Genomic DNA, 16,642 nt, shown 5'->3' with positions numbered 1-16,642 from the left:
TATTTTGAGGGAAGCCCTTGAATTTCAGGCCTCGATCGAATATAACGCGCGTACGCAGCATGCATTAACGCTGATTAATTCAGCGGTTTTGTAAATTCGCTGTCGGTTCGGCTTGTCATGCCTTCGAGAGGCCGACAGCGGGGAAAACTCGGCGCGGGTATCTCCCCGTGTCGTTCGACATTCGTTTAATTAGCAGACGAATTGTGAGTCTCACAATTCTCGACGAAGAAATATCTATAACGTAGACGTACGTGCCCCATTGTTGGTTTGGACTTGCGTTGACCAAAAAATTGTCTTTTTTATTTTACGAAATAATTGCGATTACATTTTTTTAGTTTAAAACATGTGTAAATAAAATATGTATGAATTTCACAAGACTATTATATAATTTTTTACGATTCACATTTACTTTTAATTATTTGTTTTTCGTAGATTAGGATATTTATGTGTTTCTTACAGTACGTAAAACACTCATCCTGTGGAAGTATCTGAATTCCCAATTGTTCATAATTCTCTTTTTATTCACGTTATGACTCGTGTGGAGAACCCCTTTCCATGGCGATCGAGGAAGCGGGGGTCCGGGGGGTCCCCTTTGTCGTCGACTGCGACAAGTATTGTTGCGGATAGTCGCGCCACGCGACAGCTGCCCGATGGTATCGATGTCGCCGGTAAGGCCTATCATGCTATCGAGATGTTCGCGATATAATCGGTTATATCGTTGATAAATTCCCTTTCTTTTATTCTTCCTCATATTTTTGTATGGTTTTTTATGTAGGCAAAATTTTTTACATAAATTTTGATACATGGTTCTTTGTGAATTCATTTTAGAACTGAAATATTCAATTTTACTATAAATAGCTACGAACTGTACCTATAGATAATTCAGTAATTATATGAAACATAAATAAATGTAAAATTTAAAGATAAAAGATAAAAGATAAAAGAATATGTTATTAATCATATTTTTTAGAAATGGTACCTACTATCGCATATTTGAATTATGTTTTATACATCAAGGCAGAATTTCCTGATCCTTTTTGTTGCTATTTGCTTAACAAATTATATTAATTACATTAATAATATATATTAATTATTAATTGATAATATATATTACTAATATATGTGTATATGTATTATTAATTATATTAATAATTTGCACAACATTCATAATGAGGATATTACCTACAAAATAACAGACCATCATATTATCGAATTTCTATTTCCTTTTAGAGATTATGCGGGAATTTATTATTCACGATTGAATTTCGCAAAGTTATTGTAACACATATTTTCACGGTTATTAAGGTCTCAAGGCGAGAGGCATCATGGCGCTCTTGAGGCAAACGTATGTTGTTATTAGAGACTGTCTCGAGCGGACAATGGTTTTCGAGCAATCTGAAACAGAGATACGGTTATGGGCGGCTGTCGCAATAAGTATTCGAGTGTTTTGGTAGGTCTGCCGAATACCGAGTATAATGGAGCCTCGAACGCGTAGCGAAGCGGTCTCGGTGTTATAGGCATCCACGTGTATCTCTCTCGTTGGAAAATAACAATTTCGTGCCGCAGCGCGAGCTTTACAGTTGCCCTCCTTGTCCGACGACGTATCCCCGGCAGCGCTACAAAACGATTACCATAATTATAACGATAATTACGATTCGCTGCGTACGCCGCAAACAACACGCGATTGACGTCGCGCGGAGTCTGCAAACGCGCACGTGTTATTTGGCGCTTTATCAGATTTTACGCTCAGAGAGCCACGCCGGTGCCCCAATTCGGAAACTGAATAATGAGACTGTTAAGTATCGCTTGTGATTTAAATTGTGCGAAAACGATATTTCGCGAAAAACAAATACGCAAAAATTGCAAATTTGAATTGGAGAAGAAATTATTAATTTCGGTAATAATTTAGAAACCAGAAAACATTAAAAACGCTTCAAAAACATTTTTCTCTCGCTTTTTTTATTTGATATTTTAATGGTACAACGATTTATATTATTTTTTTTTAATATGACGGTATATTTGGGTTTATATTTTTATTTAAAAAGAGTGTTTGTGTGGAACGGGCTAAGTAAGAGCCCGAACTTTTATTTAAATTACAAGAAAGGAAGTAAAAAATACATATGACTACCAGATAATAATTTGATTTTTGGGGTCCAATAAGGGGTCAAACGCCATCGGACATCGTCGATGACGATCAATCGCCGATGAAGCTCCGATGAAGCTCCGATGCGAGACAAGAAGCGCATTACGCGCGCAGACGCGCGTGTACGCGTGCATGCGAGCCGTGCTGCGCCCCGTGATCGGGCTTAACCAACCGCTTAAGCACTTCGCACGAGCGACAAAAGGGTTTCATCCCCGAGAGTCCCGAACGCGCTAATAGATTGCGCAAATGCTCTTTGCGGGAACGACATCCGAACGCTACCCGACAGGCGGCAATGGCGGCCGGGGGCCTGAAATATTCATTCGAAGCTACCGCGACATTTGGACGGTATAACCTTGGCGATGCCGTGGGCTTTGATCTCGTATTCTCGATCGCCGATAGCCGCGCGTATCAAAGGGCTCGATAAGCCTTTCCGCGCCGCCCCCCGCCCTCCTCACATTAATCCACCCACGAGGAGCGCGTGGATTTATCTCGGGAGTAGAAAACAAATCGTTCCTCCCGCAAAGCATAGTTAAACGAGTTAGCTGTTGCGGGATAGAGATATTATATAGTGATTGATCAGTTATCAATAAATTATTACTGGATCTACGTTTATCCCGTGATGTATAAAAAAATATAATGTAATCATATACAGTATACACAATATCTTAAAAAGTATACACTTAAACTAAATATAATCATATGCCTTAATTTTTTTATTTATTTGCGGTAAAGTAAACAACATATCGCTGGAATATAAAAAAAATACTTGCGTTTTACGAATAAGAAGAAATTACGGAAGAAATCTGAGTAGGTATTTCAGAGTTAATCCTACTAATTCGTCAGTAAATTGTATGAACACCAAACGCCCTGACAAAGATTTTTGTGGTCCCCGTAAAAAGAGCCAACCGGTCAGTTCATTATCTCGAGAGCGGCGGTCAATCGGCGAAAAGAAACCCTTTTATGCGAGATCGAAGTAGCGATGGGCCGTGCGAAGGAAGGGCCGAGAGAAAAGTGACCGGTTTCTTTCTCTCTTTCGATGGAGGAGGCCCCCCTCCTCATCCACGCCCATTCCGGGGCCCCAACAATGGCCATCACGTCGTGACAAAAGCTAAACACCCAAAATATTGGCGAAAATCCCGGCATTCTGTCGCGGTCGATAAGTGCTGGGACGAGATGCGGGGGTACTCTGGGCCGGGCCCTATTAAATATCTCTCTCGGATCTAATCTATCCTGCTTGGTTCGTATAATCTTGTTACACGGCCAAACGGTCACATTTCTCGCTCTCAGTCCCCCGATTGTAAAATCGTTGGTTGTAATCGAGAGAGAAGGCGCTTCTCTTCTCTCTCTTCCTCGAGATCTCAAGCGCTTCCGCTCCAATTGCCCTTTTATTCCGCTCTCTCGGAATTACGCGTCTCTCTCTCTCCGTTCCGGAGAGGGACAACGAAAGCGCCAACGCCTCTCGATAGCGACGGCTCGTGCGGTTCACCCCGAAGAGCGGAGTCCGGTGCGCCTCGTTAGGTGTGAAGGGCCCGCGCGGCTGTAAACACAAATGGCACCCCGCCGCGCGTCGTCGTCGCTACTTCCGCTACCCTCTCGAGTGGCAGTTCGTCGTTCAGCGCACCGTCGAGAGCACTCTGCGAAGGCACCACTCGTCAATCCGGCACCTCGAACAGTCATCGATGGTAAATCGCGTTGCTGAACAACATTTTGAGAAGCGGGGTTTGTGAAGTATATCATTGCGCATTTAGCGATAGATAATTTATTAATTGGCATATTTAAAATCTTATATTTAATTGAAAGTTAGCATGTAAAATAAGGTTTATATTTTGAAGTTAATACTTTTCAAATAATAAAAAAAAATTCTGTGAAAAGAATATATTTTAGGCAATTTTGTAATATTTTTTAGACGTCTAAGTTGTCTGATTGATTCTTAATTTATCTAATAAAAATATAACATGTAAATATTGAAATAATGAAACTATTCGATTGATGCAAAAGAAAGCTTCTTTTAAATAATTTGTATCTATTAAAATAATTATTATTAGTTTCAAAATACATTTTTTTATATTAAAAAAAATCTGTTTTAAAAAAAAACTCCAAACTACTGACTTTGAATGGAAACTTGATAAAGACATTTTTTCTATGTGATTCTCGAATTATATTTAATAAATATTTGAAACAGATTAGAGATCCGTCGAATATTTAAATATGATAAAAATTCGTAGTCCCAATTTTACTTTGAAATTGTAAGTGCAGTTCGATGTCGGCCGTTGGCCGGAAAACAACGGCGTGTTATTTATCACGGCTCCGTTGCGCTTGAAAAAAGCGAGAGAGCCCCGGAAATCTTGCTGTGAGAAACAGGCCGGAGCTCAATGGGAGAGCTGCACTCTCTTAGAGAGTTTATAAATTATGAATATTTAAGAGCACACACGTACAAGAGAGCGCGTCCTAGTGTCCTACGCGGTGCGTCCCTCAGCCCCGTCCATTGTCGTCGTCGTCATCGTCGTCGTCGTCGTCGGGCATCAGGTTATTTTCCCGGTCTCCGGTGCAATAACGTCGCGCAACGTGAAAGGGGTGCTTAGGAAACAGGCCGGTACACGACGTTAAAACGGCAGCATCCCTTTGAGACGAGCGTCAAAGCTAATGGACCCCACTCTCTTTGCCACGGCACGCTCTCTTCCCGTCTCTCTATAGTTCGCTATCTACCGGTTACTCCACCTATACAATCGCGCCACCAACACACCAACACTGACAGCACTTCCCGCACCTTCGGCCACCCTCCCCCCCGTGCCCTTTCCCTCGCGTTCATCCCCCGCCCTCGTTCTCCTATCTTCTACTCTTTCCTTTGCCTTGTGTTACAAAAGCCGGTCGCGAGGGGGTGATGGAAGCCCCGGCAATGTTTAGTACCAGTTGATTGCAAGCTCGTTAGAATATGCATAAAGCATCGTTGTTAAATGCCCTTTCTCTTGCGCCGCGGCGGAGAATTTAATGGATACACGCGCGACTCCGTAATGGCTGGCAGCCCCGGAAGTGTTTGCCAAGTTTGCGCTATTTGCTAAACGGCTCGCTCGTAGGAATAGTTAACTATCGTACGAATCGTACATATCCAATGAGCGGTATACATATATTCCACCCTCGCATTTCAATATTTCTATAGTTTATTAAGACAGGCGAGTTTTGCTAATTTTCTTGTTGCCCGATATCAGTCATGTATAAAGTTTCAAAATATTCAAGTACATCTTTGTCACGCGTGGAAATTTTTTTCAGAAAAAAATAGATTACATATAAAATTAAAGTTGAAATATATACAGGATATCTGATAATTAATAGGTGTAACACCTGCTGCATGGATAGATAAAGCGGGTTAAACCGAATAGAAAAGTCTTATATTATTTTGTGATTATGGCAATAAATAACTCTGATTCACGAATCTTTATTAATTAATTTCTCATTATTTATTGCCATAATCGCAAAACGGTAAAGAATTTCTCTATTCAGTTCAACCCTTTACCTATCCATGGAAAGTGTTACATTTATTATCAGACACCCTGTATATGATTATTAGTAAGCATTATTAGTACTTAAGAATATATTTTATTTACCTATTTAAAATATATATTAAACAAATATTCTTAAAAATAAACAATTTCGTAACTTGCCAGTGATGATTAACGAATATATTTCAATTGTATCGACTTAACTGGCCACAATTCAGTACAAAATCACGACGTTTCAGCCCTTGGTTTGGGTCCTTTTCAAATGTAAACTAAATCATGTGTAAGAATCGTCGTTGAAATCACAAGACATCCGTAATGTATGAAAATAATTTCAGAAAGATTATAAAAGATGTCTTGTGTGTCCAATAATAAAATGTACATGGTCACTTATAAAAATAGCCGAGAGTGACATGTTGTTCGTACGAAAGCGATCGACCGACTGTAAATATTCTTAAATAGTAACAATACTTATTTAATAATTTAATAATAATATAAGAAAATGCCACATTAAAAATTTGTGTAATTGAGAAATTGATACGAATATATTTATCTATTTAAAATTTAACAATAAGTTGGATCGAACTCCGGAGAGATATCGGGATCTGATTTGTTCAATCAGCCGTAGCAAGCATAAATATATACACAGGGAGAAGTTTGGAAACCGATTAGCAGTGTATTCCGAAGCATCAAAACCGTCGGATACCTCGTGCTGTGCTTCGACGCGGAACTCCGAGCAGGCTTCGAACTTGCCGGTCGCTCCACCGCGACATTTATTAACTTTACCAACGGGGAAACTGCCGCGAGTTTCTGCCGGATTACACGGCGAATTAGGCAAGCCGGGATTAGCGTTACCTAATTTTCGCGTAGTTTCCATTCCTCTGATATATAAAGCGAAAAATACCTAGACTGCTTCGAGAGGATCATCAATAGTGTGTCTCTTTTGAACAGAATAGAATAAAACTGAGTGAAACGAATTATAAGAGAGGGTCAAATTTAAATATTAGATGTGTTTAAAACACATATATACTTACACAAATCTCGATTTATTTCATATTATCTAAAGCAGTATTCTTTTGTGCTCTCATTGTTGTGTTTAAAGGGGAATAGCTAATTATATGAGATGTGAAGAATTATTTATTAGATATTTATGTTAATTTTACGGGAGATTAAATTGTGTATACAAAATAAAAAATTAGATTCTTATTTATTACACTATGTTATCTTTTTTCTTCTTATTTATTTGTAATATCATATTCATATTGGATTTTTTCATTGCTTAGATTATTATTTTCGAAGTCTAACTCGGCCTGTCACGGGAATTCGCTATATTTCGAAACGAGGGACGTAACGCGCAACGATAGCGCGATAGAGGCTCGCTAGCTCCAATTCTCGACAGGACGTGAAGAGAGAGGATCGAGGAGGATGTGTGTCCTCGGATGAGAGGACGCGGAGGGAAATCGGAGAAGCTGTCAACGGAGCGCCATGCATCTGCCACTTACTCGCGCCACCGCCCTCGATCGGCGGGCCTCGGGGTGTTCCTTTTTTCCCACAATGACGCACCACTTCGTCACAATTATCGCCATTATTCGCGGCGCGCGGAGAGAAAGAGAGATGGAGAACGCGGGCGCGTTTTAACGCGCAAGCCGCACGCACAATGGCCCGATATATCTGTACACGGTATCGACTGCATCTTCACACAGACACCATCCACCTATGGACGTGACCCGGGGCCGGGGGTCGTTGCGGCCACCCCGCTCGAAATCGATCGATTCTTCCCTCGATCGCTCGTTTTATTGTGTTTTGACAGCGGCGGCGAGCTCTGGTTTCGCGCAACCACCACCGATCGGCTTTTAACATCTCGCGCAGTCGTGGCCATCGTTCGCCGAGAGATTGATCTTATCTCTCGACACTCGAGTTTGTGCCCCGCGCGAATTCGAGAGCATCTTACTCGCCATCCCCCTTCCCCTTCCTCGTAGTCGACGTCGTCACTCATTGCCCTCCCTTTTGGCTTCTTCGGTTTCCTTTTGCCAGCACAACGATCGTATCTGATCGGACCGGATATAGAGTTACGTGTTCGGAGTTCCTCCGGGTCCTGTTTCGGCGCGCAAGCACAAATACGGTCCCTGGTTATTTCGAGGAGGAGCCTTCTTTGAAAGGCAACGTTTTATCGTGCCTATCTACGCGCGATTTTCGCTGTTGCCGATAATGCAATGTCCCGGCTACGTAGATCCGGGTGGTCCATCGTGGCGCGAAAAAGCGCGCAAAGTGGATTATACCGGGAAATTGCATCTTTTTACACGACGCGATATTCGCGCAAATTTGCCGTTAAATGCGGCTCTAAGAGCCGTACTTACGTTCAAAAACGTTCTCCGTCGGATTTATTTATTTACACGTACGCCATTGCCTGGAAACAAATAAATATAATTAGTATAATTTTTGATAAATGAAATTATACGCGATATACAAATATGTGATATGTACAAGATATTCTTTCCCGATTAAAACTTTAAATATTATATATTATATTAAATCTTATATTAAATTTCGCGGTACTCTAATAAACTACGTTAGCACATTTTTAATATAAACGAGATGAGCTAAGCTATATTTTTCTTACAATAAATATTAATATTTTTGTTATTAATAATAGTATTTATTAATATAATAATAAATCCAAGTCGCGAGGAGATATCTTTTGATATAAAAATTGAAAGGGCGTGCTATTTTTTAACGTCAGTTTTTTACGATCTTCTTCCTCCCAACAATTTGACTATACAGAAGATAATTTGCAGAAATGTTATAATTATGATTTAAAGAACATTTTTAAGTGTCCATTGTTGTACACGTTGTGACTGCTAACGAAATACAATTGTCTGTCAGGTTTCCGACGATAAAACCGCAATAATATGCGTTATTTCCCAACGCGAGAGCCATACAATGTGTCCGCGCTTGAGGGCTCGACCGTGCGCATTCGCCGAGGCAGACAACGCGATATCGTTATCTGCAGCCGTTGCACGTACGGGATCTACCGGGTGGCATGTAACTCCGCCAATGGAACGTTTACACACCGCGTCGATACGCAACATTGTATTTCCGTTGCTAGCAAGCGAGGCTCGGGCACATAACAGAGTCGCGAATAGCTGGCGATGGGGAGCAGGAGGTGGGGTGGGAAGCAGCAGATACAGGCTGCAAATCCGAAGGGGAAGGAGGAGGGAGCGGCGAACTGTTATTTGCAACGAGTCGCAACAATTGCAATCCGAGCCGATCGCGCGCACGTCGCGCGTCCCCCCCGCGTACCCTCTCGGTTAGGGTAAACGCCATATTGCTGCACGTCGGCCCTCCCCACCTCCCCTCCGCTTCCTGCGCGATTGAAAATAATGTTTTTGTGCAAGCCGAAACGGCAGATATGAAACCAGCATGGCGGATGCTTACAAATAGTTGCGGGGCGGTGACTACGTATAACGGGGCAACCCGGGCGCCTTTATCGCGCCTTTGTCCGCGAATCGCGCCACGCGGGCCGAAAGGATTCTCTGACGGGCGAGAGCGAGTGAGGGTCGCGGGTCTAAAAACGGAGGAGCGCCGACGGAAGTCTCCGATCCACCCGTTCTTTCTCCCCTTTCGAGCCCTCCGCGCGACGTCTTTGAAGCGAGAGAATGTCGATTCGACGGGTACAAGAGAGAGATCGGTTGTAGAAAGATCTAATTACAATTCGAAAACTGGTTGTTTGGAGGCTGGTGTAAACCAACGAGCAAACTTGCACGGTTACGTCACGACATTAATTTATTTAATGAGCTAGTTTACGAATTAGGTATTCGTTAGTTTAACATTCGTCCAGATATCTAATTCCAAAAGGATCTAAGATAGATTTAAGATGGACGCAAAAGTCAGCCATCTTAAATGTCACGACGGCTTCTTAAACAATGTAACTTGTTAATTTATCATTAGCACGAGTTAGATATTGAAAATGTTTATCTGATTAAAAACAAATGAACTATTCTATAATGATATTAATTTCCTTAATAGCGACATATAGATTCCGACTTTTGCTAGAACATTTCAGTTAGAATGTTAAAAATTAGATTTAAAATAATTTCGAGAAATGTAATAATAATTGAGATTTTTTTGTTATATTAAAAGGATTATATATGCATTTTTTGTAGCAATCGGAAAATGTACATGCATAAGATATCAAATACATTTTTTAAAACTATTTTTTAAATTTAAAATAAAGCGGACATACATAAAAATTTTTTAATGAAGAAGAAGAAAGAAGAAAAATCAGAAACTATAAATAATATGATTATTAATTATAATAAGCTAAATTTGTTAAAGATACATAGCAACCGTATGACTCAAATATCTTATAAGTACCCATTTCATCACACTAGACTAGATATTATTTGAAATTTTTACCTTAAATCAAAATCGCAATCCGCACAAGCATCCGAATCATAGATAAGGCCACTCAATCTCGAAAGACTGTCTCGATCTCCGTCGTCGGGCTCCATGACGACGGAGCAACACGCACAAGGTAAGAGGGAGAGAAGCGATGGATAGACCGAGAAAGCAGATGCCATTTCCGAAACTCACGGTGCAGCACACGCTCTGAAAACGGGAAACACGCATCGATCGTCTCTCAACTCCCCGGTCCAGAATCGGCTATGATATCGAGCTATGTTAGGCCACGTAGAGATAAGAGAGCGGCGACGTGGTGCGGCGACGACGGCCGCACCATCATCAAGGCCGTCACCATCTCCACTACCACCACCGGTGACCAGATTACACCGGCCAGGATCAATATCGCAACGTCGTAGGCGTGACGACCGGTGGTGGGCTCCATTTTCGTCCGACCCTCCGCTCTTCCATTGGACGACGCTCCGACATTCGGGTTCCCTCTGCCGCACCGGGCCCCGCGCACGATCCCGTCGACCAGACACGCTCGCTAGCCCCCTCTCCGCGTTGAACACCCGTGTGTTCCCCTCGCGCGATGGGCGGTCTCCATTCGCGCGGCCGCGCACTGAGTGGGACGAAAAACCCCGTCAGCGAGGCAGTCGCACTCGGCCGAGGATCGTAAATCATGAACAGTCCGCTGTTCGATGCGCATCGCGACAAACAGGGTGAAAACTGTCGGAAAACAGGGACTGCCGCGATTGTCGGCGGCGCGACGTCGCCACCCCCGGAGAGCGATAATTTACGACTCCGACATTGAGAGTCCGGCGCGTATCGGGGTGGCGAGTTCGGTGCTCGGGAAAGTGCTCGGGTCTCAATTATCTCCGATGTTCTCCAATCTGACAATTCCATGACCACGTAGTCCAGCGCGAAAAACCGTCGCTGATCGCGATCGCGACGAGCGTTCCTCCTTCGTGGAGAGAACGATCGGTGGTGTCGGCCAGGATCAAGGATCGGTGTTGAGTCGGCTGATCGTCATGTGCAGCAACGAGAGTCCGCCGCCGGCAAAGGAGCCGCTGGCCGTTGGTCTGGGTAACCCGATGGCCGGGTTTCTACCGGGTCTGGAACATTATCGGCTGCACCTGTACCATTACGCGATGGCGGAACGGTTGCGGCTGGCGCAGCAGATGCAGCATCCCGGCGTGGCTCATTCGCCCTCGGGGGCACCGACGGCTCACCTGGGCATGGGCCCGGGATTCCCGGCGCCGCTGCCGCTGTACCCGGCGGCCGCCGCGGCGGCCGGCTATCCTGGCCGACTGGCGCTATCCATGGCGCTGTTACATCCGCATCACCAACGGATACCCGAGGAACCTAAACCTCAACATAGTTACATCGGCCTGATCGCCATGGCGATACTGTCGTCGCCGGAGAAGAAGCTCGTGCTGTCCGACATTTATCAGCACATCCTGGAGCACTACCCGTACTTCCGCTCCCGCGGGCCTGGCTGGCGCAATTCCATCCGACACAATCTCTCGCTGAACGACTGCTTCGTCAAGTCCGGCAGGAGCGCCAACGGCAAGGGCCACTACTGGGCGATCCATCCGGCGAACCTGGAGGACTTCCGGCGCGGCGATTTTCGTCGGCGCAAGGCCCAGCGAAAAGTGCGTCGACACATGGGTTTGGCGGTGGACGAGGAACCGGATAGTCCTAGCCCGCCGCCCTTACCCGCCACCCCGCCGCCCCCGACGGCGCTCAATCCTTCGGTGGCCTCGCAACCGATATCCGCGATATGGGCGCCGCATCATCACCATCAACAACAGCAGCAGCAACAGCAACAGCAACAGAATCCCTTCCAGAGCCAATCCCTTCGACAATCGTCCTTCCAGCCGAGGAAGCGACAGTTCGACGTGGCGTCTCTCTTGGCGCCGGACGACCAGCAGCATCAGATCGAGGCGGACGTTCTAGGACCGACCAAGTCGCGCAGGTTCAGCTGCAGCGAGGACGAGCTGCACGATCTGCCGGAGGCCGATCAGGACGACGAGGATGTCGATGTCGACGTGGTCGCCGACGCGAACGCCTTACCGTCGCCGAGCACGCCGCCGTCGGTCAGTCCGGATATGCCCAAGGTCGTGTCTCCGGCCGCTCATTGGAACCATCAAAGTGTACAAAGCGGCGGTCAACAGCAGCAGCAGCAGCAGCAACAACAGCAACAGCAGCAACTATCGGCTGTACACCTTCACAATCACCTGCATGTCAGGAATTACTACATCCCGGCTAACTCCGCCGGCGGGTCCAGCGTCTAATGAAGGGCTCGGAAGAAGTCGGTCGGTTCGCGCGACAGGTAGCTGCTCATGTCTGTCGGGTGTGTCTACGATCTCTCTCTCTCTCTCTTTTTACTCCGTGGCTTCGAAAACTTCTTGGATGTTTTGATTTGTCACGACATATCCCACTCGTATCGCGTTGTTTTCTAAAAACAGAATTATTTGGCAGAGACGATTTTCTTTTAACAAAAATCTCATTAAACCTATCGGATGAACAAATATCGAGAGATTTTTTTAATGAGAAACAAGATGAGTCTCAGAGGAAAATGCGATAAGTGATAACGTCATATTTTCAAGTTAATTCTAACTAAGCTTTAATAGAATTATAACTGAAACTTAGTTTCAAAGATATGCAATATTGAAAATGAAGAGTCGGTTTCCTCAGCTTTAAATTAAATAAGAGTTCATTGCAAAATAATGCTATAAAAGTGAGATACTCTGTACGCGAAGATCTGAGAATGATAGAGACTTAAACAATAATGATTGAATTGTAGAAGAAAAGCCATTTAGACAGTTGTAATGGAGAACTGTATGTTACACTTTGTATTATTTTTATATTATTATATAAGTTGTTGTATGTATATATTTATGTAATTATATTTATATACCATTTATATATATATTAATTATCGAAGTCGCGCGCGTGTTTAGGTCCGTATCATTCTCAGCGCTCCATGTTTTCAGACACACTAAAACAAGGAAAAAGGTCTGAAAGATATTCGTTAGACGATATTTATTATCTTTTGGAGATTTATATTGTCCAGGTATGAATGTGGCACGCGTAAATCATGCGCGTAAGGTGACCTCCGAAACGGACAAGGCGGAAAATTACTGGGTGTTGTGTGTTAAGGATTATCACGCAAAAAACAGATCAATCCATTGTCGATTATATTTCTATTAACGTCACACGGGGGTCACATTCTCGCGTGTTGTTCGTGCTGTGCGTCTTGATTGTTTTACGTTATTAGTGAAAGCTCTGCGCGACGACGTAAGTCCTGATTTATTTGTCGTTTTGTCGGATCTTCAACGAGAAGAAACGGAGTAAAAAGTGAGGGGAGAATCGTGTCTTTGCCAAATTTCAAAATAATAACCAAAATTTCAAATTAATGACTGAAAAATTGATGTTGGACTCCCACGTCCGGCGCTTGAATCAAAATATCCAGACAATATGAATGTTCAAGAAGGTCATGAAAGTCTTGCGAAGGTGTCTCAGGAATGTTTTAATTTTTCAGACGTGCTTTAAATTGCGAATTGTGGTCGTTCAAATACGAAGCTCAAATATCTCATTTTCCTCCTGATCGATAAACGGAGATTCTCGTGTGATAGAGGCTACCTTCTTTTGTCGACGGACAACCGACCTTTTCAATCGAGCATGAAGAATAATTCGAGTTCGGCAATTCGAACGAAGCAAGCTCTGGCTATGCTCGGAGAACTTATACGTGTATTATATAGATAGATGTCTAAGAAAAGAATTATGTATAGACTGGAGTTCGACGGTGGAATCTATAAAAGCATACGAGAGGATCAGCGATCATCGTACGATCGCGAATCATCGTTCCAACGTGATTCGTTTATCTTAAAAATGACACGCAAACCGTATCGTAAATAATACTTAAAGGTAATACGCTTATCTAATATAAAGTATCTATTTATAATATATCTATTGCAGCACCTTTATATACTACAGTAGAAAATCAGTTTGTAAATGGAAAAATCAGAAACGGATCTGTTCAACGTCCGAAAGACGTCTCCCGAAATATAATTTGTCCCATTTTTTCGCGATGAACGGCTCACGTTAACGCTGAGAGATTCTACCGGCGAATTTAGGATTTTTTGTAAATACGAGAATATACGGCCCGGTTGCCGGATGAGGCAGCACGAGAAACTGATGTACGCGGGGCATTACGTCAGACTGATTGCGATCTCCGCTTGTTTATAGTGTAATATAAAAGTCGTTTTAGGGTCTAACATAGCGCATCCTCATTGTATAATCCACGTTGGTAGAGACGAAGTTGGTGAAACGAAGATATATATATATATATATATATATTCTGTACAAACCCGAGTACCCCTTCCCCTCTCCGGTCCACTCTCCCCCTGTATGTATATGTATATGTATCGATGTATACGTACCTGTGCGTATAGAATTCAGATACGCGGATCCATGTGCGATCGACAATTAACGATCGCGTTACCGATGTCGCGCACCGACGAGAAACGCAAGACCATTTTTTCACAGTTACCTCGTAAGCATACGCCCCGCCACCCGGCGGCCTCTCTCTCTCTGTTACTGTCTCGATGCAACTGAACTTTAATAAAGTTTCTGTTCCCACGAATATCTACCCGGTCTCTCTCTGCTAATTGACCCGACTCCTTTGAAAGAGAATGAAAATAATAATCGCATGACGTGCGCTTTTTATCGAGATAAGGAGCACCGCGCGTTATTACCGGTGTAAATAAGTAAATTGGCTTCGTCTACTTCGCCGCACAAGCTCAAATTAATTGCTTTCGCATTAATGAAAGGCCGTAAACATGTTTTTTTTGTAATTGTTTCGATTTGTTGTTTTAGCACTCTAGCGTCGAGCTAATTCCTTCCTTGGAATTTCCTGGCTCTCAATTTTCCAAGATTTTTTTTCTATATGACTTATAATTCTCATCTTTTTATAAATATATTTTTGCATTTATACAGTTCTTTAATTTTATATCTTTATTTTTATATACTTATCTTTCCATCTCTGTTTTTTTCATCCCGGGAAGGCCTTCCGCTGGTCTTTCCTCGAGCTTGATCAACGATTATCATTTCGATACAGACAAATCGTCTGTGTGATCTGCGGGATTTGTGCGTCCGTTTTAACAAATAATATCCAAGTTGACAGAAACATTCTGCGTATCTACGCGCCGTTAAGCGACGCTTAGAGACTACTTGTCTTTTTATAAATATACTTTTGCATTCACAGTTTTTTATTTTTTATTTTTATTTTTATTTTACTTATCTTTTCATTTCTGTTTTTTTTTTCATCCCGGAAAGGCCTTCCGTCGGCCTTTCCTAGTGCTTGATCGATGATTATCACTTCGATACGGACGAGTCGTCTGCGTGATCTGCGGTATTTGTGCGTCCGTTTTAAAAAATGATATCCAAGTTGACAGAAACATTCCGCGCGTGTCTGCGCGCCGTTAGGCGACGCGTAGAGAGTACCTGAGAAATCTATTTGTCGTGATGACAAACAGTCAGACTTGGCCATTAGTTAATGTACACAAGCCACGAGATGAACCTTTGTTGCATGCTCGGGCTGACCGCTCGCGAAAAAAAAAGAATTATGTTCATTCCCGTGAAAAGACGAGTGCATTCCTCGCATCTATTACCGTGATTGCGCGCGCCATTAACACGTCGCGACTAACCAGGAAGGAAATCAATTTACCAGAGTGACGATAATTAAGAGGCTCGGAAAAAGATAATAAAGCATAACACGCGTGTAATATCACTGATCATCAGTAATATCAATGATCACTGGCAGAAGTTTTCCTGATATTGACATTAATGCACATAATGCGCATGCGCAGCAATGCGTTCTGTTATATAAGATTTTCTTCAAATAATTGCACAATTTTAGTCAGATATCTACTATTGATATCGCCGCAGACTTTCCATTTAGAAACATACGCTTAAGAGGAAAGTACATAGAATGTTCCTCGAATAATTGCGCCTTTATCGAGTGCCTTTTGTGTTGCTGCAAAAAAATATCGCTGTCAGCCAAATATAAAGATCGAAACAATCGTGCGAGGGGTGAATATTGTGCATCGAGAGTCAAGTTGATTGACAAGCGCCGATATACATTTGCCGATAACCTTTCGTGTTTTCTGTAAAATCATTTCCACTCGCGATTGTGCCGGACGATCGCGCCGCGTGGCCTGTCCGCGGATAGATATGTACTGTTGTCAGCTGCCCGTTCGAGTGCATGAGGATAAGGACTGCTATGCAAAACATTAGCATACAAAGATGACAGGCGAATAGCAATATTTCAAATATGGTTCCTCCTGACGACGGCGACGCGACGGCGCGTTTAACTAATACCGAAGCTAACAATCGCTGGCAACGCGCAAAAGTATCTGGGGAACGATAACGGCCGGTAACGCGATATCAAATGACTTACTTATGACATGAGGAATAACCTTGATCTAAAACAAGTAGAACATATTTAGAGCGATACTAAAGCCGTTAACGATAATAATCGGTGGAAAATATTGTTGTGATGACAAAGTTCTTGTGACAAAAGAATCACGAAACTTTTATT

General features: G+C 43.1%; 1 protein-coding gene and 1 long non-coding RNA gene across 2 annotated transcripts; one reads left to right on the top strand and one right to left on the bottom strand.

The window, feature by feature from the left end:
* Positions 1–1,203: 1,203 nt before the first annotated feature.
* Positions 1,204–10,560, bottom strand: LOC139771125 (uncharacterized). The gene is made up of 4 exons (XR_011717873.1): positions 10,054–10,560; positions 7,995–8,044; positions 1,468–1,616; positions 1,204–1,395 (listed from the first exon to the last, which is right to left on the bottom strand). It is a non-coding gene; the product is annotated as an uncharacterized lncRNA (long non-coding RNA).
* A 151-nt stretch (positions 10,561–10,711) lies between these two features.
* Positions 10,712–14,686, top strand: Fd102c (forkhead domain 102C). Its single transcript, XM_071703231.1, has one exon. The coding sequence runs from the start codon at positions 11,067–11,069 to the stop codon at positions 12,330–12,332; it is 1,266 nt and encodes a 421-aa protein (XP_071559332.1). The 5' UTR covers positions 10,712–11,066; the 3' UTR covers positions 12,333–14,686.
* Positions 14,687–16,642: the final 1,956 nt, after the last annotated feature.

The sequence above is a fragment of the Temnothorax nylanderi genome, unplaced genomic scaffold (assembly GCF_030848795.1).
Source record: "Temnothorax nylanderi isolate EJ_2023f unplaced genomic scaffold, tnyl_v1.0 TNYL_tig0035_pilon, whole genome shotgun sequence".
Lineage (NCBI taxonomy): Eukaryota > Metazoa > Arthropoda > Insecta > Hymenoptera > Formicidae > Temnothorax > Temnothorax nylanderi.
Note: the sequence above shows the minus strand (reverse complement) of the source record. Positions and strands in the feature narration are given on the sequence as shown.